This window comes from Protopterus annectens, chromosome 5.part0 (genome assembly GCF_019279795.1).
Source record: "Protopterus annectens isolate FY-2018-M chromosome 5.part0, PAN1.0, whole genome shotgun sequence".
NCBI classification, from domain to species: domain Eukaryota; kingdom Metazoa; phylum Chordata; order Ceratodontiformes; family Protopteridae; genus Protopterus; species Protopterus annectens.
Genome location: NC_056735.1, coordinates 686,794,374 through 686,820,385, shown reverse-complemented (window position 1 = coordinate 686,820,385; position 26,012 = coordinate 686,794,374). Strand labels below are relative to the sequence as shown.

Below are 26,012 nucleotides of genomic sequence, written 5' to 3'. Positions count from 1 at the left end.
TGCAGTGCTAGCACCTTTAAGAGAAAGAAATTCATAGCATGCAGCATGTGCGGTAGAGCATGTAACTGGCTCTACAGAGCCACATCTGTATCCAACCTTCATGAAGGATATGCAGGAATGCACACACTCACAGTGGAAGGCATGCCGTCACATATGTGAGTGTGCATGGCATTTGCTGAGGGAGAGGTTATACCCAGAAAATGAAAAATACTTCCTGACTGCTTGGATTACAGCCACAGTGATGGAGAATGATTGGGCACTTTCACAGCAGGAACTTCCTGGTCTACAGGCATGCAGGAAAAGAAAGACACACACACACACACACACACACACACACACACACACACACACACACACACACACACACACACACACACACACACACACACACACACACACACACACACACACACACACACACACACACACACACACATTCTGTCTTACAAATATAATTTAATTTCACCATTTTCTATTTTTATACTGATTTGTTACAAACTCTTTAATAGGCTGGGACATCAGACTGCCTCCTAAGTTGTTATGATGAAAGGATAGTATCCCCCTTTGGTTTTGTTTTGTACTAGTGATTTACCTCTGTCAATAAGGTTAGTAATAAGCATGCAGTGCTGACGACTCACAATCTGTTGAGATGGTTAGTACAGAATACTGTGTCCTTTAAATTATTACACAGACATAATGAAACAGATACAATTTATGCACTTCAACCATGTACGATTAACCTCAGGCTTTAAAAATAAACCTCATTTTAAGCAAAGCATACAGTAGACAGACCAGACTATTTCTATTTCTGACATACTTTCAATTTAAATGAATAAGCAATACTCCTTTATGTCGCAAGAACTAGAATTCATTTCTCACCTGGCCTCTGTGCACCATGGGCAGTACTTAGTAAACAGCAAGTAAAGCAGGAGTAGACATATTTCACAATTCCCACTGTGCCCCTAGTCTTGGGTGTTAGCTGGAAAGCACATTAGGAAGACAAGACTCAATCTTCTTGTTGTCTCTACAGAGTGTAATGCTACAACTCCCTACTATGACTCTGGGTGTACATGCTCATGCGTGTTCCTTATTCACATTATTAATAACTGTTAGCTTAGAGTCTCAGCACTGGGTGTTGGTTGGCACCCCACTCCCTGATTTTTGGCATAGTGGCAATGAAATACATACATGTATAATGACAAATAAAAAAAAATCACGGTTACAAGAAAGACTTTCTACTTTTAGAAGTGTCTGAGGATCTTGGCTTATATTATGCCTCCATCAAAAAACACTGTTTTTGTTGTTTAGCTCTTAGCTGTTGAAAGTCAAGTTTGGCCACTAAAGATACATCTCCATTTTATAGTGTAAATATTTTGGGAGACGTGTGGTCACAGCAAATGTTTTGTATGTGTTTTTTAGACATTTCTGATATTACAGACACAATACCTGCGTCTGATTTAGTTAAGTTTATTTTTTGACTGCGCTTCATCCGATGTTTTCATGACCTTAATATTTATTCAATATTAATTCAAAAAAATAATAATAATTAAAAATTGTAATAGTGATGGTGTCATTGGTGAAAAACCTACTGTTTGCCAGTGACCAGCTGGGTGACACTCAGCACTGCCACTGGAAGGTAGTTTACTCTAAACTTTATTTTTTCACATTTATATTTGCTGTCTTATATTGGTTTATAACATGCTTTTATAAGATGCCTGCTGATCTGAACCTTCACTTAGTGGTGCTTTTTAAATAAAATTCAGTTTATTGATTAGATAGAAAGCTGAGCTGTTCCTGATAGAAACCGATGAAACAGTAACTGTTCTCGTTTCTCTTTCTCTTCTTTTCTTTCCTTTTTCTCAAGGTACTGGATATTACATGGCTATACCAGCCTTTGTTGGCAGCAGGAAGGATGTTGGACGCCTAAAACTTCCTCTGTCCAACCTCATCCCAGATGGCAACTTCTGTTTAACTTTCAGGTATCGACTAGCAGGCGAGAAGATTGGGAAACTTAGAGTGCTACTTGACAGCCACAGCAGCTCTCCCGTCTGGGAGCAAAGTGGAAGCAAAGACGATGGATGGAAGATGGCAAAAATCGAAGTGACGTCTAGTCCTGTAATGCCAAACAGAGTAAGTAAAGCAAACATAATTAAAACATGGTTAAAAAACAACATCATTTAAATTCTGTATTTGTACATTAGGTATAAGAATATCAAATTGTTTGTTTAAGGTCAACCACAAGGTGAGTTCAGGTTCTGTAGATTCATGGCTTAGTCCCTGAACTATTAGTCTGATATCAGTGTAAGATTATATCTGGTATTAGCCTTAGATAATAAAATATGCTGCCATTTCATATGAATCTCAAAATTCTAAGGAGGAAGTTGTGTTTATTATAGCACTACCTTGTACATATGCCATATATGTAGATCATGGAAGATGTGTGCCATTGAGAGAGGTACCAGACAGACAGACATGGATTGAGAGGAAGAGAGAATGGGGTTGAGGCTTTCATGAAGACCAGCAACCAGTCTGTAACCACTGAGCAAGGGTTAGCTGAAAAGCATGTCCTGACTTTCTGACACTTTCTGAAGTCACTCTAGGTGTAACACGTCATTTGAGAGAAGAGGTACACATATAGGCAACAAATCCCAAAATGCTTAATATTTATTTTATTTTGCTTGAAGCATGTTTTACAATGGTTCCAGTTGTAAGATTGATGCCTTTTAAGGTGATCCTCTGAACTCAAGAAGTGCAATTGCAGGGGAAATACTCACTATGTCAGAAACTGTGATATCTCAGAGGAGTTTCTCTACCCCGAAGTACAAATATCTTAAGAGTTAGTATGTACAACTCATGGAGGTATGGGGTTCAAAAACAAAATGAAAAATGCTTGTATAACTTTGCTGTGAATGTCTTTTTTTAAATTAATGTGTTTTCACCTTCAATAATAAATATCGGAGACTTCATGACAGCACACACACAACCAAAAGCTTCTAGTTTAAACAATTAAAAAAAAGAACACACGGCAACAATTCCATCCATTTAAATGTATAAAACAAAATTACTTTATAGGTCACAGTTTTAACTTACCACCCCTGTAGGTCAGATTAATGGTACTTAGAACAGTGAAAGCAAACATTAATTTCTGCACATCAAACTGTTTTTTGTTCAAAGCATTTTTTATCTTTCATCCAGTGCAACAAAATATGCTGATATACACACATCCTTGGATTTTTTTTTTGTTTTTCCCATACAAAAATAATCATATACTAAACATTCAGCTGCACAAATAGCATGTAGGCTGTTGCATGTGGTTTTCCAATAAAGTAATTCTGCTGATAAATTTAAAATAAATCATATACATGCATGCATATAGAACATTCCTCATTTCAATATACCTTTTTCTTTACTTAAAAAAATGTTTAAATAATAATTGTCTGTGTGAAAATTCAGTTTAAGATTTCTCCTGTTTTTCAATATAAATCCTTGGTTGAGGTTCAGAAAAGTTACTATAAAAGCTAAGTCTGTTCTAACCCTTGCATAATCATTTCTGATTCAGTGACAGCACGGGTCTATATTATATGAATGAAACTCCCAGACATTGAGATGCGTGTTGTGGGATTGCAGTACAGTGAAGACTGGAATTTTTGCCCTTTCCTCACTGTAGTGTGATCTCGGAGTTGGAATATATATTTAGTGGGGTGTGGGGGGCACAGCCCCCCACAAGATTGTTTTTGATGTCCGGGATTTTCACTCATTGAGTGTTCACTTATATGAACTTTCATTCATATAATATAGACCCAATAGCACTACCACAGAGCTCCACCTGAAGAGGTGCACCACCACAGTGAGCTGTCTCTGTGATCTACTACAAATCCTAATGATGCATTCCAGGAGTGCAGCCTCTGCTAATTAGCCAAGAATTATTCGACTGTGCGAGGCAGCTCTGTAAGTGCCAGTGGGTTTAGCTGCAAGGTAGTGGGGAGTGTGTGTGTGTGTGTGTGTGTGTGTGTGTGTGTGTGTGTGTGTGTGTGTGTGTGTGTGTGTGTGTGTGTGTGTGTGTATGCACATGTGCCTAGGTGGGATACTTATCTCAGTTGTGTGTTTGTTTGTGTGTTGGGGGGTCATACCTCTATAGCCATCCAGACTAATTAGCAAATCCTGCAATAATGGGAGGGCATTTGACACCACAGAGTGTGTCCATGAATATGATCGGGTGAGGAGAAGTCATACGTGTATGTGCGTGTGTGTGTGTGTGTGTGTGTGTGTGTGTGTGTGTGTCTGTGTCTGTGTCTGTGTGTGTGTGTGTGTGTGTGTGTGTATGTGTGTGTGTGTGTGTGTGTGTGTGTGAGGGGGTCATACCTGTACAGTCTCCTGGAATAAAAAGCAAATCTTGCCATAATGGAAGGGTACTAGACACCATGGATAGTCTTGAAGTTGTGCCCTAAAGGCACTTAAAAAATTTATGGAATAAAAAATAAATTACAGCATGACACACATGAGATAGAGAGGACAGTTGACAGCACGGTTACTTAAAAAATTAAAACAGCAGCACTATGACAGAATGAAAGTTGTGGGCCAGGAAGAACACTGAATACCAGGGATATAGAATAACACTTTGGCAGAGCAAAAAATGTATGCACTGGGAGAGGGGACCCTAAACACTAGAGAAATACAAGTAGCCATAAAAACCTTTAAACCCTGTATATGTGGCACAAAAAAATAACTGTTTAGCAGAGGCTTAGGCCTCTGCAATACCACTAGACACAAGAAGCACTCTTCACATACTCCTTAAGTCATCATAAAAAGGTTAAAGTAAAATGGGAGAATGGTTTCAGCTCTGCACCCTTGGCACAAAAAGCCTCTTGTTAGAAAGCTCAGGTCTTAGCTATTTACACTAACTGAGGAGGGCTCGTACTCTGTCATATTTTGTAAACTATAATAAGTATGAAACTCTGTCTGGTATTACTGACTGACTATATCAGTCTGTGAGTTACAGGGGAAAGGGAAATAAAAGAGGCAAAATCAGGAGTGATCTATAAAATCTGTGACAGTTGGGAGGGATGAGGGTGTCCATGTGGTGGGTCAGAGCAACACAATTAGAAGAATGTAACTAATGTCTCGCATTGCTGACTGTCTTGACTCTAAGGATCTGGGATTTACAAGGGCAGGGACAAAAATAAAATGATACATCACGGATGTTCTACCATGTCAAGATCTGATAAGACGTGCGTGTGTGTGTGTGTGTGTGTGTGTGTGTGTGTGTGTGTGTGTGTGTGTGTGTGTGTGTGTGTGTGTGTGTGTGTGTGTGTTTGAATATGTACACGTGTGTGGGAGAGTGAATGGGGGGGTCCCTGTGCCAATGACTAACTACTAGCAATTCAGAAACATGCAAATTAGACAATAATGTCTTTCCTTGTTGCAATTCAAATGTTTCTGGAACAAGTTTTCCACAGTCACAGAAAGTTCCTTTTGCTACAAGGCATTATTTCTCATCAAAATGTTTCAGCCTGTTGTCTGTACTGCAAGTCAGAGCCAATTGTAAATTATTAGGAGACTGTGATGTATTAGTAATTTTCAGATTATTGTCACCACATTAAATGGCCCTATAGTATTTCTAAGGCTGACTACCTCATCTAGTAGTTTATTCAACAAATCATCTGTGTATCCTCTTTGTTTAAGCATAACCATATTATTCATAAATGTAGTAAAGCTGTAAAAAGCATTACAATATGCGATAGGGATTTTTCTTAAAACTGTTACTGCTCCAAAGTATTGGAATAGACACACACTTCAACTAAATGTTGTACCTTAATGCAATAACATTCAGTTTAAATGAATACCCAATAACATTATTCTCAGTCCATGAAATACAGGCAGTTTTAAAAACTCCCAGTTGCAATGTGTAGCTCTCTGCCCATGGTAATACATTTATGAATCCAAGGGATAGTTTTGAGCTTATTTATTTATTTTTTTATTTATTGACATCTGTTAACCGGGTTAGTCCAGCTGGGCCAGATGCCCATTTTCAGTGGAGATCTGAGGAGAAAAGCTCCAGTTACAGACATTTTACAATACAAAAAATAACACTCCAAGACAGAGAAATTATAATACATAAGGTACAGAAATATAGAATTAAAGTACATACGCATAATAATAAACAAGTGGAAATGACTTTTTTTGCATAAAATATATACAGCAGTTGAGTTTTCAATAGGGAAAAATTAGGTTCACCACATATAATTCTAACAGGATAATTACAGATAGGCAAACAATATATACGTACAGCTTACAGGTGTATTCTTTTGGTAAAGTCTATGTGTAAGATGAGAAAAAACTAAGATGTGGTAGAGTAGGATGTCTGAGTAGAAGGAGAGAACAGAAGAATATAAATAGATAATATACAGTGTAGTGGGATCAGGTAGGGTCCTGACAGGTGCAAGTCTTGGTGTTAAGTAGGTAAAGTTTGAGTTCTTTTTTAAAGTGTGTAGGGAGGGCAATGGATTCTATGTGTGCTGGGAGTTTATTCCAAGCCTGGGCTACAGTGCATTTGTATTAGTTTACCAACATTTTTCTTTGGTTGGTAAATATCTAGGAGTTGCTGGTTAGAGGTGCGGAGAGTAAAACTAGGGGAATAAGAAGATAAATGGGAGGAGAGGGATGGGCAAGTAGACGGTTTGTATAATATAGAGTGTGTGATTTGAAATTGTGATAGAAGGAGCTTTTGGGGGGCTTCCAACCATTGTAGAGAGTTGAGTGCAAGGCAATGGTGAGAGTTGTAATGAGAGATGGTGACAAATCTAGCTATTTTGTGGTATGTATGTGGTATTTATTTATTCATTCATATTGTATAGTACAATTGATTTTTATGCATTCTATTAGTGTAGTGACAATTGTGCTAGTATTTGTTTTCCCATTATAGTTTAGTTATGTTCTTTATTTAATTTTCGTAGTTAGAACTGATTCCATTTTGCAAGTAATGCTGTCTTCCAGTCGATTGGTTGAGGTCAGGATTTCATTTTATTTTTTCTGGTTGTTTGCTTATTTGTTTGTTTGATTGGCTGGTTGTTTTCTTGCTTGTTTTGTTTATTTTACTCTTTTTTTCAAATATGAACAAATTTTATTGATAGAGTTTGATTAGGTGTCCACTGCTATTTCAAATGTGTGCATAATGTATGATTTTTATTTTATTGTAGTGAATGGTAAATGTGATCAGGATTTAGTTTTTTTTTTAACTTTTTTGTAAAACAAATAACTATTTGCATATTTAGGTTTGAGGTCTGTTTTAGTAGGTTGTGGTGTTTGAGGCATTTGTATCTGTTTCTGAAACTTATTGCTTCAAAAATGATACTAGAAGTGGTAAATTTAAAGGAATTTTAGTAGTTTTGATGATGCACTTGGGGGATAAATACATTGTTGATGCTGTGTTGATAAGGTAGGCAAGCATTTGGTGGCGTATTATATGCAATATGTACAATATATGCTTATTTGTCACACCCTTTATATGGGGTTCACTCCTATTAGGGTAAACAAAAAAAAATATTGTGTGCATGTGTGTGTCTATCTCTGGGTGGACATATATGTGTGTGTGTGTGTGTGTGTGTGTGTGTGTGTGTGTGTGTGTGTGTGTGTGTGTATGTATATATATATATATATATATATATATATATATATATTTATATATATATATATATATATATTTATATATAGATATAGATATATATATATATATATATATATATATATATATATATATATATATATATATATATATACACACATACACATATTATATATATATATATATATATATATATATATATATATATATATATCTTTCTTACAAACTTACATGCAAACACAAACACACAAATGTACATACATATATACATAATATTATATATAATTCATAATTTTATATTTTTTTTTATTTTCTAATTTAGTAACAAAATCTTCAGTTTCTTCTTGTCCATTTTCATTTCACAATTCATTTAACTGTTAAATTCATATATTTATTATTTCAGTTAAAATTAAAAAAACATATAAAGTTGTAAATAAAACAAATATAAAAGAGATATCATAATATTATTCATATAATATTCAGTTACACATCATTTCCTTTAAAAAGACTTGTCTTAAAGCCATATTGCACATTGTTTGTATACAAATACAAAAATCTTGTTATATGTACATTTTCCAACATTTCATTTAATTATACAAAGAGGATACCCATTTGATTTTATACATAATAACAGTAAACATGTATTACAAGAATGGAGTACCAAATATAAACCACTGCTAGAGGTAAACTTTTTTTCTGGGGAAAAGGGCTGGGTACTAAACTAAACCAGTGGATTATTATAAAAACTGATTGAATGAAAATTTAATGATGATGAAATTATAAAAATTATAAACGTAAATTAAAATTGTTTGAGCATTATTGATCATATCATATCAATATACACACAGTTGAACCATTTTTTTTATTTAAAATGACTGCTAACATCAAACAAATTTTTAGCATAGTGTTACACACTTGTCAGATGTAGCAGCCGAGAAGGACACCACAAAATGAGGACCATGTAAATTATGTCTGTACATACTAAAGGACAAACAACTGACTCTGAATAATGGACTTAACAGTAGAATCAAACTCATTAGAGGCAGTTGAAGTACCTCAGGAATAATGCATACATAGGTGTATGTACAGGCTGTTTTAGTTTGTACATGGCTAAGACTGAACATGCATTAAACAAAATGATTTATGAACATCTTTATGACATCAGAAAGAAAAATGCAAATAATACACTGTTCGGACACTCTCTTATTTGTATGAGTTCATGCAACTACAAATTTGGTATTTTGGACAAAATTCCATTGGATCTCAGAGGTGGTGAGTGGGAAAATAAAACAGAATACAGAGAACTTATTTGGCAGTTTCAGCTAAATGCCATTAACTTGCCTGGTTTGAATGATATCATTTCAATACATTCAATTTTATAACTTAAATCAATATGTCTTTATGGACGTTAGTATTTGTGCCAAATTTTTTTAAATATGGTCTATGCTCATGATTTTTACACTTAATTATTTAGTTTAATAACTTAAACCTTAACAGTCAACTTATCTATTAGATTTTTAATTTGATCAATGTATTAAATGTTGGAAAATGTGCATATATCAAGATTTTGTATTTTATAATATACAGCATAGCTTTAAGACAAGTCCTTTTAAAGGAAATGTGTACACTGTGTTAGATTCTAAAGAAGTTGTAGTTTGGGAAAGAAAGAGCTAAATCTTTCTAATAAATCATCAGTGTGTTTGTCAATGAGGCATGCCTTTTGCTATTGAGACATTTCAGGTGTTTAATTTCATATTTTCTTTGGCTTCCTACAGTGATTTTGACATTCTTTTGGTTAGTAGTTTCATTTACACTGTCTGCTGTTTTTGTTGTTTAGCACTTTGTAACCTCTTTATAATGTATAGTATCATAATCTCCTCTTTCACAACATAAATGTATGTCAGTGTAAGAAAAGCATAACAGTGCAGTAATTTCATTCCCAGTGTGCCATTCTTCATATCGTATCACCCTTTTAATCTTACTATAATAGCATTCATAACCTGTGCAGAAATCATAGCCTATACAAAAATCAAAGGTTAAGAGCATACCCCTGCTTTATCCTATGCTACCTCCCAAATGACCATTCATACATGGTATCACATCTGAGTTATTGTATGTTTCCTTTGTCTATCTCAAAACAATTTCCCAACTCATATTACCTTAAAATCATTAACATTACACCTTTATCTAAAGTATCACATGCTCTTGCCAAATCTCCATTCAATAAATACCCACAGTTTATTTTCTTAAAGTCTCCACAATTTCCTTATTAATAAAATAATATGTTTATTCCTTCCCTTTGAAACTCTGTGTACTTCGTTATCTCCTATATAATTTATTGCTTCATGTAACTTCATCTACATAATACATCTACATAATACTGTAGCTAATATCTTATTATCCATGGTTGCCATAGCCAGTGGTCTGCAATTATTTATCAATTCTATCTGCCTTTAGATATGAAATTATAAGAGCTTAATGCTCTTCACATATGAACCTATAAAAATAGAGGTTAACCCATCTATTCCCAGTGTATTTTTACCTTAAATAATACTTTATTTTTCTGTCATATCTACTTCTGTTTTAACATGCTCCTTTTCTGACTTATTTGCATTCTATATGTTTCTTCTATATACTACTTCTACTTGTTCTTTATATAGACTTTTCAGAAGAATTAACCCTCTACGACATAGTTCCTCATTCCTCACAGATTTCTTCTTGATCTAGTTTCTACATGCACATTTTGTTAATGTCCTCACTTTTCCATTCACCATACACCTTGCTTTCTGAACCACACTTTTATTTCCTGTATTTAATTCCTTATTATAAAGTAATATTATCTTTTTCAATATTCCATGTAATTGCAGAGTTTTTTTCCATATACTTTAGTACTTGCAGCTTTCTGTATCCAGTCCTCATCTCCATATATTCCTTCTTAAATTTATATATGCCTTTCACCATTCATCCAAGTGTTATAATAGAACACCATTCACAAAGGATCATTCCAAAATATAATCACATAACCTTTTTATTGTCCTTTCTTGAATATCTTTCTTTTATTCTAAGTAAGCCTTTCCCTTTCTGCCTGAAAAAAATCTCTGATACCCAGGCAAGTTTCTCTTTGAGCCCAGTGAAAAAATGAAAGGGTCTGTCTTTGTGAAAAAGTCCACCCCCATAACACTTCTGTTCAACAAACGACAAATCTGCCATTCTCAGAATGTCTTTTATCAATATACTACATCTCTCATTTTTTTTCTGTAAATTCCCTTTTGTTTAGAAAACCAGTTACAATGTCACAAATATGTGCTAACAACATTCAACATAAGATAGTCTTTGCACTTCTCAGATAACTCTATCCACTTCTTAGTAGTAGGAGCATATAGATTTCATGACCTCATCTGCCATCTTCTCCACTAGCAATCAGCTATCATCACCTTCCCAGGAATGTCAATAATGCATTCTTTGAATTTTTTAATTCTGATTTCTCATTGATTATATAGTCATTCTGGAATACTTTTTAAACCTCCTAGCCTATATTACTTCACATCCAATAAAGTATTATATTTCTTTCTCTCAAAACCAAACAGATACCATATATATTACAGAAACTACATATCTGTCTCTTTTTAATTCAGAGCAAAATTATATATTACCTAAGCTGATTTTTCAACTAGTAACACTCAAAGTTAACATATTGAATTGCACATTTATTTTTTAGTTTTTAATTTATTGTTTATTTATGAATGCTCTTTTAATTTTCTTTTCCTTGTAATCACTGTTCCATCAATGCCTCTTGATTTGCTAGAAAAGTCCTCATCTCCTTCACATATCATCAGATTCAGCCTGCAATGCACTGTATTTATTTTGCAAAATTCCATCAGCAACATTTGCCCCCCCACATTCATTATTTCTTCTTGATTAAACATTTTTCATTGCTTACTTTAACATTATCACACACCTCAGTATTTTCATATTCACATTACACATTTTAATTGTCATCACTTTTTGTCTCAACATTATTTGTTTCATCAGTTCCTCCCTTATACACTCCACCCAAATGATCCCTTCTTTTTGCACCTTTTGCTTTCAACAGTAAAACTGAATTTTGTGCAGTCTTTCTTTCCACATCTCACATCTTCTTCTAGGAGAGTTTTTAATTAAATGTTCTTCACTCTACAAAAAGTTAGAGCTTTGTGGCTGAACTCGAAAGAACACAGCATCCCTGCACCTATTAATCATCATGGCATTAGGTCTGTTCACCAACTAATCTTGATCAGCTTTTAGACCAGCCATCACAAATTATCTCCCAGTCTATAAGCCAACAGTACCTCATTTTGTCAGCTGAATGCACCTTCCCCCCATAAACCAGTTACAATCTATATTTTCAAATGTTCATCAAATGTAATAAAACAAAACTGCAAATTTATTCTAATTCTCATTGAAACACAGACATTTATTTGTACCCTGTACTTTCTCAAAAATGTCTTATTTTCTATTTCATGAAACTTCATGCTAGCCCCAAATAAAGCTGACTCATTTTAGAAACAAATATTAAATAACCATTTATTTTACAAGTTAATTATTGCTCTTATCTGCACAGCTGATACACCCTAACAGCATTAACTAGTTAATCCAAAAACAAATATATTTCCAGAATAGTCTTACCTGCATAATAGAATAACATATGGTGTTTTCTTAGCTGTAAAGCATTTGTGTCAAGCTGCCTGTGTTTTATGGCATCTTCATAAGATACACTTGGCAATATTTCTTGACTTTCAGCATTTACTCACACCACGTCTTTTACATATTGGACTCTGCAGTAATGCTTCCCATGTCAGGACACCCAGCTACTCTACACCCAGCTGTTGCTTAGCTGCTTTTCCACAACATCTCTGCTTCTGGTTCCTCTTCCTCCAACCTTGCCTGCAGTTAGTATCACTTAGCCCTACTGAACACAATTATTCACTGGCTTTCTTCTGGTTCCATATCTTGTTCATATCTCCATTTGATATCTCCAACACTAACATTGCCATTGCCATCTGCCATGCAGTCCCTCCTTTCCCAGCAGCCTTAGCACTCTGAGAAAACTAGATGAATTTGCCCAATGCCATGACTAATGTTTTCCTAGCTAGTATGAAAATCACCTCAGGTCTCACATGAAAATAGGCAACATGCCTAGTAGGAATAACTTGTTTAAAAAAACATAAATAAAAAGATGGGTGGGGGATACAGTGGTGGGTGAGGCATAAGGCTAGAATTAAATCTGTCCACAAGGATAGTTGCTATGGATTCCTGGTCAGAATGGGTTTCTCTTTTAGAAATGACTTGGGTACAAAGCTGGGTAACATTTCCACAGTATCTGATGTAATGGTCTTGCCTTCCAGTTTTAGATAACTATTATATTGAGGAATAGGATACTTTATATCAACAAATGATACTGATTTATAATGAGTTCCACAATACAGGTATATTTGTGAGTTTGTCACCATGCTTATGGCGAAAGAGAATGTCTTCTTCAATAAACCTGTCTTTGTTTGTTTGTGTCTTTCGGCTTTTAGGGGTCGCCACAGCGGAACTCCGGTCCACTAATGATTGGTAGTGGATTTTTACGTACCGGGTTACCAGCCCTGATGCACAGCCTTCAACGAAGGCACACCCCATTCACGTATGCCTCCACACAGAAGACGCTCTAGCTGAGAATCGAACGGGACAATGTCTTGCTATGAGGAGACACTATCAAGTACTGGGCATAACTGAAAACTGTGCCATTTATGATTAGATTGTCAGTCAGTGAAATGTAATTGGTTTTGGAGAAGTCTCAGAATCCAGAGGAATTATTTTGGATGTTAGCGTTTTTAAATTTCTTTATTTTTTTATTTTAGCTTTTTAACATTTGTTAACAATGTAGGTGAACTGATCCAAGGACCTGTTTTAGTCAGAACCCTGGCCGGAGAGCCCTGATAATGCAACTAAACATACAACAGATTATATAACTATTCATATAGAAAGTTACTTTGGCAGTAATATTGTTGTAGATATTTACATTGGCACTGGTAGTAATAGTTGTAGATATTCTCATTTAGGAACAAGCAGTTCTGAATTTTCATTACTGACAGAGCAAATTAGTTTACAGTTGAATTCCAAATAAGCATTTCAATGATTATAAAAGGTACATTAGAATTAAGCTAGAAGATGGAATGCATAATTGTGTATCGTATTATAACTGCTTTCTAAGTCATATCTCTAAAGCATTTATAATAATGCTGTTTTATCAGATATGTTTTTAGTTGTAGTTTGAAGCTTTTTACTTGTCTTATTTCTTATGAGAGTTTGTTACAACTGGAAGGTGCATTGTTAGAGAAGACTTTTTCAATAGTAGCCAATTTGTAGGGGGTTTGGCTAACTGAGTGCCATCTGTATTCCAAAGAATATAATTACAATCCCTATTAAAGAATGTGGTCTTTAAAGATGGATACTATCCAGTGTTAAGGAACTTGTAAGTAAGAGTGTTAAGCAGTAGCTCATTTCTTGCTGAAACTGTAAGCCATCTACCATTCTTTACTGTAGTACAGTACTGTTCTCCATTGTCATCTAGGTTGATGAAGCATGGTATTTTATTTTCAGTGGTTTGTAATAAGATGGTATAAGCAGCTGAGTTTGCAACAATAAGAGGCAGTCTTATTCAGTCCTAGGAATGAGTGCACTGACGCCTATGAAGCATATGACTTCTGGAGAGGGGAAACTGGATATTGAATAGGTTGCTTTAAGTTTTCCTAGTACTTCATTAACTTAGGAATCTACAGGAAAAATTAAAGACAGAGAAGGATTTAACATAATTCTTAAGTATCTGTGAAAGGTGGTTGTAGACAAAATGTTAAGAGGGATAAGTGATAACAGGAATTGGCCTATGTTTAATCTTTTGCATTGTGCCAAACAGCATGGCAGTAGTTTGCACAATTTTATTGTTGGCTAACAAGTTACAAAGAACTTCCAAATCAAACTGTAGCTGTAGCTTCATGAGTTGATTTCCCCATGCTTAGTGAAAACTACATCATCTGCATACATCATGCAGTCCAATGTTTGGTGGTCCAGAGACAGATTGTTAATAAATAATGACAATAAATGTCATCCAGCAACAGACCTTTGTGGGACACCACAAGAAATTTTCCATTTACTGAGGAATTATAAGCTCCATATATAGTGTAGGATCAACTGGATAAGTAGTTGTGAAACCATTGTACACCCCCTGGAGTAAAGACGCAGTCTGTAAGCTAATTTAGTAATTGCTTATCACTGACTCTTTCAAAGGACCAAGGATTTCAGATCAAGAAATATTGCCCCAGTTATCAGATCTTGATCTGTATTGTTATAAATATTATCACTGAACAGATGTAGTGGAATTAAGGTCCTGTAATTGGAACAGTAACTGTGTTGTTTAGCAGTCAGTGTATCATATTTATTAAGGTGTTCTAATGCCTGTTCATTAATATATTTTTTAATATTTTTGCTAGTGGAAGTAACATTCATGTGTGTGTGTGTGTGTGTGTGTGTGTGTGTGTGTGTGTGTGTGTGTGTGTGTGTGTGTGTGTGTGTGTGTGTGTGTGTGTGTGTGTGTGTGTGTGTGTGTGTTAGTGTCTGTGTGTGTGTTTGCTTCTGTGACTGTGAGTGCGTACATGCATCCACATGTACATTTTCATGCATGGAAAGTAAATATAGACAAAATATAGACAACAAAATGAACAGGTAACAGATTAGCTATCAAGTATCTACCTTAAAAGAAGAAAAGCTAAGCAGGAAGAAATATATTATTTCTGTGATTATTTTTTTTTTTTTACCCAGCAGCTTTTTGGTCATCAATAGCCTTGATTTCTATTTTCTTATTTATGCATTTCTCAGTATGCATGGCAGTAAGCATCTGACAAATAGCCATATCAGTTTCTGTAATAGGCTCCAAAGCCATAGACATATGTTTGTGTTTGCTATTTTTTTTCTCAAAGTGAGAAGGAAAACTAATCTGGAAAGATCTAAAAGACCATTGAAGAATGTTCACTTTTCAGACAAAGTTTTATACTTTGCCACTGTTTAGGAATTTTCTCACACAGTGCTGAAGTCTATAGTATGGTATCATTCAACTTGTCTGGTCTTGCAATTTTCAGTAGTTTTCATTAAACATAATCAAATAAGTGCATGCAATTAGTGGTCAAATGCTTCTTATGGTATGCAATGTTGCTCTTAAGAGCTGAAACATTTCAGTTGCAGATGGAAGAGAGGGCATGGCAATGGCGTATCAACTGCAAACTTTGTGCCATTATTTACATTTAAATGAACATTAAAAACATTAAGTTTCATTCTTCTTCTTTATAATATTTGTATTGAAATTTGATATAGGAACAAACACACTTATATAATAAAACAAATAACTATTTACATAAGTGTCTACATACATTTTTAATATATACATTAATAAGATTCATTAAACAGGGAGAGAGTAGAAACAGATCACAGAACATAGACTAATATTTCTCTATTAATAAGTTTGATTTTATCCAGTAATTATATTCTGTGGTTATTTTTGTATACTTCCATCTTAAACATAAGCCTTCCTGTCCAAGCACAACAGTAACAATATTTATAAATTCTGCAAATGAAGGTTTAACCTCATTTTTCCAATCCACTGTAGTAATTTTCCTGGCTATTGCTAATAAGCTTCAGACAAGAGACAAGTAAGACCTGAAGCTTGGGTATATATCTAGAATTTGGAACATTAAACAGCACCAAAAGTTTAATTACTATAACTTTATCTGACCACAACCCTTATGGGAAACATCATTTTCCCAGAAAGGCAGTACAACTTTACAGTCATAAGTCATATATTTCTAGTCTGCTTTGATTAAGGATTTACATATCCAATAACCAATACCTTTCTTTTTGTATATAAGGTATATTCTACATGGAGTGATAAATTATTTATGCAGCAACTTACAATAAATTAATCTCCAAAATAAAGATGATGCATTTTTTGATGATATTAAAATAAAATTATCTATTGTACGTAAAGTTGACCAACTCATTTCAAGTATATAATCCCAATAGTTATCTTTAATACAAAATGTTTCATTTTTAATTATTTTATGTATAAATATGATTTCAGTATTTTGCTGTTTCTATCAAGATTGTTTATGAAATCAATAATGAGTTTAGAAAATCAAGAATGTGTAGATATTCTTTCTAAATTATATCTGACATTAAATCAACTTAAAAGATTACAAATGATCTATTCTGTACTATAAGCTAGTTTTCCATATCCAATCATTTTCCCATTAAACGTGCTTAGGGTTTTGCAGGAGGCCAGGAAATGCAATACTGGGAAATACATTTGCAAATGGAAAAGATTTTCAATCTGGTACCATAAAAGAAATCATGACTCGCTTTCTTCGGAAATTCCAGTAGCACTTTCTTACCTGTGTGAATTACATTGCTTGTTTGCCATTGACACCTCCATTAGCTTCCACACTGGAGGTTAAACTTTTCCTTAAAGGCATCCTACACAAGAGATCTCCCAGGAAACCAGTACCTCCTCCTTGGGATCTCATATATGTCTCAGAGAAGCTTACCCATACTCCCTTTGAGCCAGTGGCCTCTACTTCTCTAAAGTTTTGCACTTGGAAAACAGTGCTTCTGACAGCCTTGACTTTTGCTAGAAGGGCTTCTGAAATTCATGCTTTAATGGCTTCCCCTCCTTTCTTGGTTTTCTACAAGGATAGAGTGTCTTCATATGTTCATAGGTAGGTACTAGGCTATTGGCCCAAGGTCCTAAGTAAGATTAGCCAACAAGGTTCCCTGGCTTATGCCACCTAAGAAAGAGCAGAGTCACAGAAGTGATCCCAGGGTGTATTTCCTGTTTCCCATTCACTCATCAAGATTTTTATTGAAGAGTGCTAATGAGGAACTTTGCTTGACATAGATGGGTAGCTTGTTCCAGAGTATAGGAAGTCTCTGGGACAGGAACCTATCCCTCCAGTATGTCCTCTTTATTGTGGTGACAAGGTTTAGGTCCCTAGAGCATGTAGCTTGGAGGGATTGGGATTTCTTTAGGTGTAGCATGTCCAACAGTTCTGGGTTTAACATAGCTTTATATGTTAGGCAGAGATCTCCTCGGAGTAGGCAATATGCTACAGAGTAAAGCTGGAGTTTTTTGAGATGGTCAGTGTAGGGCATCCGTTTGAGGCCAGTAATCCTCTTTGTGAGGTACTTCTGTGGCCTTTCCAGCTGCTGCAGATGTCTTGTAAGGTACATTCCAAAAGGAGCATTGTACTCTATAATGGGTCTAATGAGTGCCGAGTAGAGGGGAACAATGACCTCTTTTTTCCTGGAAGAGAACCGTTTCGTGATGAGGTGTGCCACATAGAAGGATTTCCTCACTAATGTGGTGATGTGATTATCAAAGGAGAGACGGCTGTCCACCTGGGTTCCACAGTCTCTTATCACACATTTGGCGTTAAGTAGACTGCCGTTTATGTGGTAGTTCATGGGTACAGAGTTTTTACCAAAGGGGATGACAATGCACTTTTTAGCATTGAGCTTGAGGCCATGCCTCTGACACCAGGCATCTGTTTCAGTGAGGCCCTTCTGTAGGATGTCCACATCATTTGGGGACTCGACTATGGCTCCAAGTTTGCAGTCATTTGCGAACTTCGTTAGCCAGAGGCTTTCTGTGTTAGCCTGTACTTCAGAGAAATAGATACCAAACAGGAGAGGTCCCAGGACTGAACCCTATGGTACTCCACTTGTCATTGGTTTGAAGTCAGATTTGCAGACTGTAACTTTGGCAACCCATCTTGTGACGTAGGGACTTATACCTAGATTAGTGAGTTTAGCTATAATTCCAAAATGTAGGATGGTGTTGAAAGCCATGGCGAGGTCAAGATAGGCTGTGTGAACCACCTTACCCTTATCTATGGCATTGGTGACTGCCTCAAAGAAGTTGATCAGGTTCAGAAGGCATGATCTGCCTTTCACAAACTCAGATTGGGTGGGGTCCAGAGTTTGGAGGTTACCAATGTCTTTGTTTATGAGTTCCATGATGATACGTTCCATGGCCTTGCAGACCAGGCTCATCAGGCTAATAGGGCGATAGTTCCCAGGATCAGTGGTGGCTCCCCCTTTGTGGAGTGGGATAACTGTTGCTGTGCACCATTCAGTGGGCACAAAGCCTGATGTGAGACTATAATTGAACATGGTGCTTAGGTGGGGAGCCAGTTCGTTCTGACGTTCATGTAAAATGCAGCTTGGGATGTTGTCCGGTCCCATGGATGCTGTGTTTTTGGTTTTATAGAGTGCAGCTTTTACCTGCATAGATGTGATTACAGGGACTCTGCATTCTTCCTGTATAGATATGGGCCCTTTAGTGGGTGAGAGGGGGGTAAAGTTAACACTGAACCTATCTGCCGGGATGTTGGCAATATCAGTTGGTTCTGTAAATTTTGTGCCATTGTGCTGTAACTCCGAGCAGATCTGGGTCTTGCCATTGAGATTCTTGACATAGCTATAGAATGCTTTGTGGTTGCTCTTAGAATAAGTGGTGATTTTGTTTTCATAGCTAGCTTTGGAGGATCTTATAAGGGATTTCAGCTTCTTACTGAGGCTGACCAGAAAGCTCCTCCACTCATGGGATTTGACTCTCTTTTGCAACAGTTTCTTCCTTCTGTTGTAGAGTTTGTTTATGGCAGGGGACCACCAGATTGGCTTCCTTTTTTGGAGGATAGCGTCTTGGTTCTGTTTGGGATAGCATGATCCATGCACTCCTGTAAGTGTTTATAGAGTGCATTTGTGTAGGATTATCTTTCATGCCTAAAGTGGTGAATGATTTGTCTTTTAATCAGTTCATTCAATTGCCCACCTTTTTTCCTTCACCACAATCCTCTAGTGAAAGCATTTTACATTCTTAGATGTGCATAGGCAACTCAGATTTTACCTGGACAAAACAAAATCTATTAGGAAGTCGGATCAATTCTTTGTGTCATTTCATTACAGGGCTCTGGATTTACCTGTTTCCAAACAAACTATTTCTTCTTGGATTTCTAAAGCTATTATGTTTTGCTGTGATTTTCATGGGAAATAGCTACCATCTTCTGTCAGAGCCCATTCTACTAGACTGGTTGCTTCATCAGGGGCTTTCTTTAAAGGCCTGGACACTAATTCCATCTGTTCATACTTTTACTAAACATTACAAGTTGGATACTATCTCTAGATCCAGGGCAGGATTTGCCAAAGCAGTCCTGCATAGATTTGTAGAAAATGTCTCTTCACTTTCTTCCTGTACTCCTTCCATCTCCCTGGGTTCCTTTTGAGCTTTTGCACTCTCCCATATGTAAAAAATATTGCAACACTGAATAGAAGGACATAGAATAGTTGTGTAAAATCTTACCATAACCATAAATGTCCTTCTCTACTATGTTGCAGTATTCTGTCCCACCCGCATTCCCCCCTACAGCTTGTTTTCTCCCAGGATGATGCCTCTTTTGGCCTTTGGATCCTTGTTCCTCATGGGGATAACTTATTCTGAGGATGGAACATGCAGACGTCCCTTTTATGGCTGATGTTGTCAGTACCTACGTTCGATGTCCCATGTACTGGCAGGGCCTATAAGCTTTTGTATATGAGTCAGGCATTGGGTTGATGGGCGGAATAAAGCCTATATATAAAGAATACTGCAACACAGAAGAGAAGGACATCTATGGTTATGGAAAGATTTTACACAACTATTGTTTCTAAGCCTGTAAAGCAAGCCACCACATAATCCAACATATTCGTCATTGGAGATTCCATTGTGAGACACACTGATGCCCCTCTCACCAGATTGAGTAAGGAGAAAATCACCATCAGTTGCTTATCAGGGGCCAGGACCTACCAGGTTACACACACACTTAGGTCACTGGACCACAAATACCAGTATGACACAGTCATAGTCAATGTGGGTTTAAATGACCTGAGACATACCTCCCTAGACTATATGAAGAAAGACATCATGGAGCTCTCTGAATATTTGTCCAGGACTTGTATGAGCCTAGCACTGAGCAGTGCTTTACTTTCTCCAAGGATGATGCCACAATATGAACAAAAGGTGACTGACTTTAATAATTGGCTTAGTTTCTGGTGTCATTCTAAAGGGGTGCAATATCTGTCAGCATGGAAGGAGATGGTCAACAAACCACGCTGCTTTACCAGGGAAGGTCTATTCCTATCCCCATCCCCCTAGGCACTCAGATGTAAACTAAAACATTGCCCTTCCCCATAGTACCTTTTTTAGGCAATGCCAAACTGAAAGTACTTCTGATGTAGAAAACCAAAACCAGGAAAATCTAAAAGTGTTACTGTTCAATGCTAGGAGTCTAAACAAAGAATTCCACTCTTTAGGAAGCTCTTTTCACCCTAAAGAATGCTGACATTTGTGCAGTCACTAAGACATGGTTTAAAACCATGGAGAGCCCGCCAACAGTGCAAGGTTATAATGTGTTCCATACATTTTGATCAGCTACTACACAGACGGAGAATAAAGATGAGGTGCCTCAATGTACGTCAAAAATAAATATACCTCAAGGCTGGTCAAACAGGAGATTGCACTTGAGCTTCTCCATGTTCATATCACCGTAGGCAAAATCCCAAACCACTTCCTTGCAAGATATAGGTCCCCCTCTATGACCTAGGAAACCCATACCATGTATTTAAACTTATTGGAAGCACTCACCATCCAAACAAATACCATATTCATGGGCAACTTTAATTACCCCAGTATTAACTGGGAATCATATACAAAACCAAACATACAGGCACAGAGATTCCTGGATTTTGTAAACACAAATTCTCTGGACCAGATTGTCAGTACACCAGGGGTACAACCGTACTGGATACTATTCTCCTAATATGGGAGAGTGCTTTACACCCCCTAATGTAATGTCTTTTTTGGTAAGATCAGACCACAAAATGATCTCATTTGAAGTAAAAATAAAATCTGGAACCCCAGCTAACACTGAAATATTCAGGGACTACTCTAAAGCAAACTTCCTACTATTAAGTGATAACCTGGCAAAATTTCAAGCCCTCATAAACCTTGAGAACACTGCTGCCTATGCAGAGCTGTTCACAGAAACCCTATACAAGCATGTTAATAGCTGCTTAGACACAGCTGTACCCACCAAGAAGAAGCACAGAACTAACTCAAAAAACAAGCCAAGCCACCCTGGTGGAATCACAACATCAATAAGCTGTAAAACAGAAGGAAGAAAATCATGATAAAAAATAGGAGTTGCAGCACCCAGCTGGATAAAACCACCTCGTCAAACAAAACAAAAAACTCAGAGGACAAATAAAGTCTACCAAAGCCACAATGGAGGTAAATTTGGCTTTCCTGGCCAAAGAGAGCCACAAGGTATTCTTTAGCTATGTATACAACCTCAAAGGCTGTACACAGTTGAATTCAGAGCTCATTGTTAATGGGTCACCTTTACTGAACCAGAAGATATAGCAAACCTACTGGCTGACAAATTCAGCTCCAACATTACCACTCTCTCCCATCAATCTTCACTCAAGAAATACCATCAGTTGTAACTCACCCTGCTATTACTAGGGAACAGGTCTATAATAGTCTCTCTAAGGCCAAGACCCCTACATCAATGGGCGCAGACAATATTCTATGATGCCTTCTAAATAGCATGAAATATGTCATGCCAGGCCCTCTGGAAGTGCTATTTAACTGTAGCTTCCAAACAGGCTTTGTGCCTCATGAATGAAGAACAGCAACAGTCATCCCTCTGCAAAAAGGTGGACCATCTATAGACCCTGGAAAATACAGACCCATAAGTCTCATTAGCCTCATATGCAAAGCCATGGAAAGAATTATCATGGAAATGATCATTAATGATGTGGGAAACCTCCAATCACCAGACCCAACCCAGTCTGGTTTCATCAAAGGCAGGTCATGCCTACTCAACCTGGTGAACTTCTTTGAAAAGGTTACCAAAGCAACAGATGAGGACAAAATGGTTCACACTGCCTACCTTGACCTGACCAAGGCATTTGACATAATACCCCACTCAGACATCATTGACAAACTTTAGAGGTTAGGTACAAACTCTTATGTTAAGCACATCTGGCACTGAGAAGGTTGTCTGCACAAATACTATGGACACCACACTGCTAACACAGTCACAGTTAACCACTAAGCCATCACAGCAGTATAACCCACATCTGTACAACACACTCCTACATATGCAGAGGTTCTCAACAAAGACATACCTAAACAAAAGGGACCTCCAAAGCAAAAACACACACGCACATCTCAACCCACAGTGCCAAGCATCACACATAGTACACACATCTGTATCTCACAGCCTCTAAGGCCCAGCCACAAACACAACATACTAGCCATAGGAGGCCCTATCGTGAGACACATAGATGTGCCCCTCACCAGGCTAGACAAAGAGAAACTCATAGTAAGTTGCTTGTCAGGTGCTAGAACCTGCCATACCATGCACGCACTCAAGTCTCTTAACAACAGGTACTGTTAAGACTCTGTCATAGTCCATGTTGGTGTGAATGACTTGAGACATACCTCCCTGGACTATATGAGCAGAGACAAGATAGAGCTAACTGAATATGTGTCCCAGGCAGGTATGTCCTAGCTTTAAGCAGCATCCTATCATCACCCACAGAAAATGATTGACTTTAACAATTGGCTTTGTTTCTGGTGTCATTCCAAGGGGATCCAGTACCTGACAGCCTGGGTGGACATGATTGACAGACCATGATTCTTTGCCAAAGATGGCCTTCATCTATCTCCCCTGGGTTTCAGGCTTCTGGCAAAGGCTGTTACCTCCCCCACAGTGCCTTTTTTTAGGAAAAGTCATGAACACAAAATTACCAACATGAACAATTCTTCTAAATGTAAATTAAAGCTCATGCTGCTAAACACTATGAGTCTTAGCATGAAACTGCACTCTTTTCAAGCAGTCCTTGTCTTGAACAATGCTGACATTTGTGCAGTCACTGAAAAACCTGGTTCAAGGCTGTGGAGAGCACCCCAGCATTAACAGGTTACTCATCCTACCACACTTTCAGGCCCTAAATGGAGGGCTACAAAGCCAAAGGAGGTGGAGTTTCAATATTTATCAAAGACATATACGCCTCCAGGCTGGTCAAATGGTATGACACATAGGAGACACTCCAAGTGCAGTTAACTGTTGGCAAAACACCTGTTAAAATCATAGCTATCTACAGACCCCTAACCATGACTCAGGACACCCACTCCACCTATCTAGACTTACTTGAATCCATCAAGATTCAATCCTCTACCCTGATCCTGGGTTACTTTAACTACCCAACCATAGAGTGGTAGACCTATTCTAGCCCAAACATGAATGCCCAGAGATTCCTCATCTTCGTCAATGTCAATGCATTGGATCAGCTGGTCGATGCCCCTATGAGAAGTGAAAATATCATGGACCTTGTCCTAACCAATATGAGTAGCTACTGTAGCACCCCTACAGTGTCATCCTCCTTGGTAAGATCTGACCATAAAGCAATCATTTTTGAAGTCATCATCTCCTCTGACCTCCCCCCCTTGTCAGGGTCAAACAAAAAAATGTTTCAAAGCTGACTACAATCTCCTCAGAGCAGCTTCACAGTCACTGTTCTTTCAGTTGGAACTAGCACTAATGTCCAAGCCTACACCCAAAATCTATATTAGCACCTACATAGCTGTATGGACTCAGCAATACCTGACCGGACCAAATCATCTTCCTCAAGGAAGAGTAAACCCATCGGGTGGACAGCAGCAATAAACAAACTCTATAATAAAAGGAAAAAATTGCTGTCCAGGACCAAAAAGGAGCAGGTGCCAGGTTGGAAGCAATCTCTCCTTTGTCTGAACAAGTAAATAAGATCACTGGTGAAATCCTCAAAGGCTAACTTTGAGTCCAAATTGGCCACATCCACTAAGGACAATCACAAGACCTTCTACACATGTCTGCAATCTCAAAGGTAAAACCCAAATCTGCTCTGAACTGGTGGTCAGTAACACCACATACACAAACACCATAGATATAGCAAACCTGCTGGCAGAGAGGTTCAGTGGAAACTTCACCCCCTTCTCCCCATGAGTAAACCAGGACATACCCAACTCCCCTCATCACGAGGGGGCAGGTCTGTAATGTCCTCTCAAAGGCAAAAAATACAGTCTCCATGGGACCCGATAATATCCTTGGCCGTATCCTACATGAACTCAGGCATGAGCTCTCAGCTCCATTAGGCATCCTATTCAACCAAAGCTTGAGTGCCTGCTTCGTCCCAGCTGAATGGAGGACAGCCACTGTCATCCCTCTACACAAAGGTGGAGTGTCCCCTGACCCAGGCAATTATAGGCTCATCACCCTAACTAGCCTGATCTGCAAGGCCACAGAATGCATTGTCATGGACCTTATAAACAAGGACATTGGCAACCTCCAAATGCTTGACCCCACACAGTTTGGTTTTGTCAAAGGGAGAGCTTGCACTTATCAAGGGTATGAGAGCTTGTCACAGAATTGGGATGCATGGTTAGGTTTAAAAAGGCCCTTGTGGTCATTAGCCTAATAAACACCTATGAACTTATGGTAAGCACTTTAGTCTCTCTCTCTGCGTCTTAACATTTGATTTCAAAAGATCAAATACCAATCTTTAAACTTTTCCTTTTTCTTATTTCGACTATCTGTAGATCCTGTGTAAATATATAGGGATTAACATGAAATGTGATGTTTTCCCCTCAGAGTATATATAACATTTCTGAATATTTTAAAATGTTATTTTTAAGTAGAATTTGTTGGATTATTTGTCTTTTTAAATAAATGTTTATTTAACCACCACTTCATTTTATTATTTAAGATTTGTATATGTTGTATACTGGTATTTTTTATTTATTTAATCAAATGTTTTCATGCATTTTCCCAACTGGCTAAATAATCAGAATGTAATTTTAAAGGTATTGTTTTATCAACTGAAATTATCTTTCCATTCTTTTCCATGATGTCTCAAATCTATTCTAGATGTGTTGTGGTGTCTTATTTATTTAAAACACGTCAGTAAATTATTTAATGTATTCTTAAAAGTGACTGAAGAAGTTGTCTGTACATTGTATTGTATTTTGGGGAAATATTTTAGTGAATTCAACATATCTTCCATGCAAAATTAAAACTTATTACATTTAAATATTGTTTTAATATTGTCTAAAATAATTTTATAATTTATTACTGCTATTTATTTTCTACTCCATGTAAAAGTAACCCCTAAATGTCTAATCTCTTTATGATCTCATTTAAATTCCTATTAGTTTTAATCAAATAATTTATGTCTTTGTTAA

The 26,012-nt window shown here is 36.9% G+C and overlaps 1 protein-coding gene across 4 annotated transcripts in view; it reads left to right on the top strand.

Moving 5' to 3' along the window:
• The window catches only part of EGFL6 (EGF like domain multiple 6), a 698,819-nt gene that overhangs the window by 570,718 nt on the left and 102,089 nt on the right, over positions 1–26,012 (top strand). For all 4 annotated transcript variants that reach the window (XM_044072538.1, XM_044072537.1, XM_044072535.1 and 1 more), the window contains one exon: positions 1,865–2,130. In XM_044072538.1, coding sequence (XP_043928473.1) covers positions 1,865–2,130 — 266 coding nt within the window. The remainder of the gene's footprint in view (positions 1–1,864; positions 2,131–26,012) is intronic.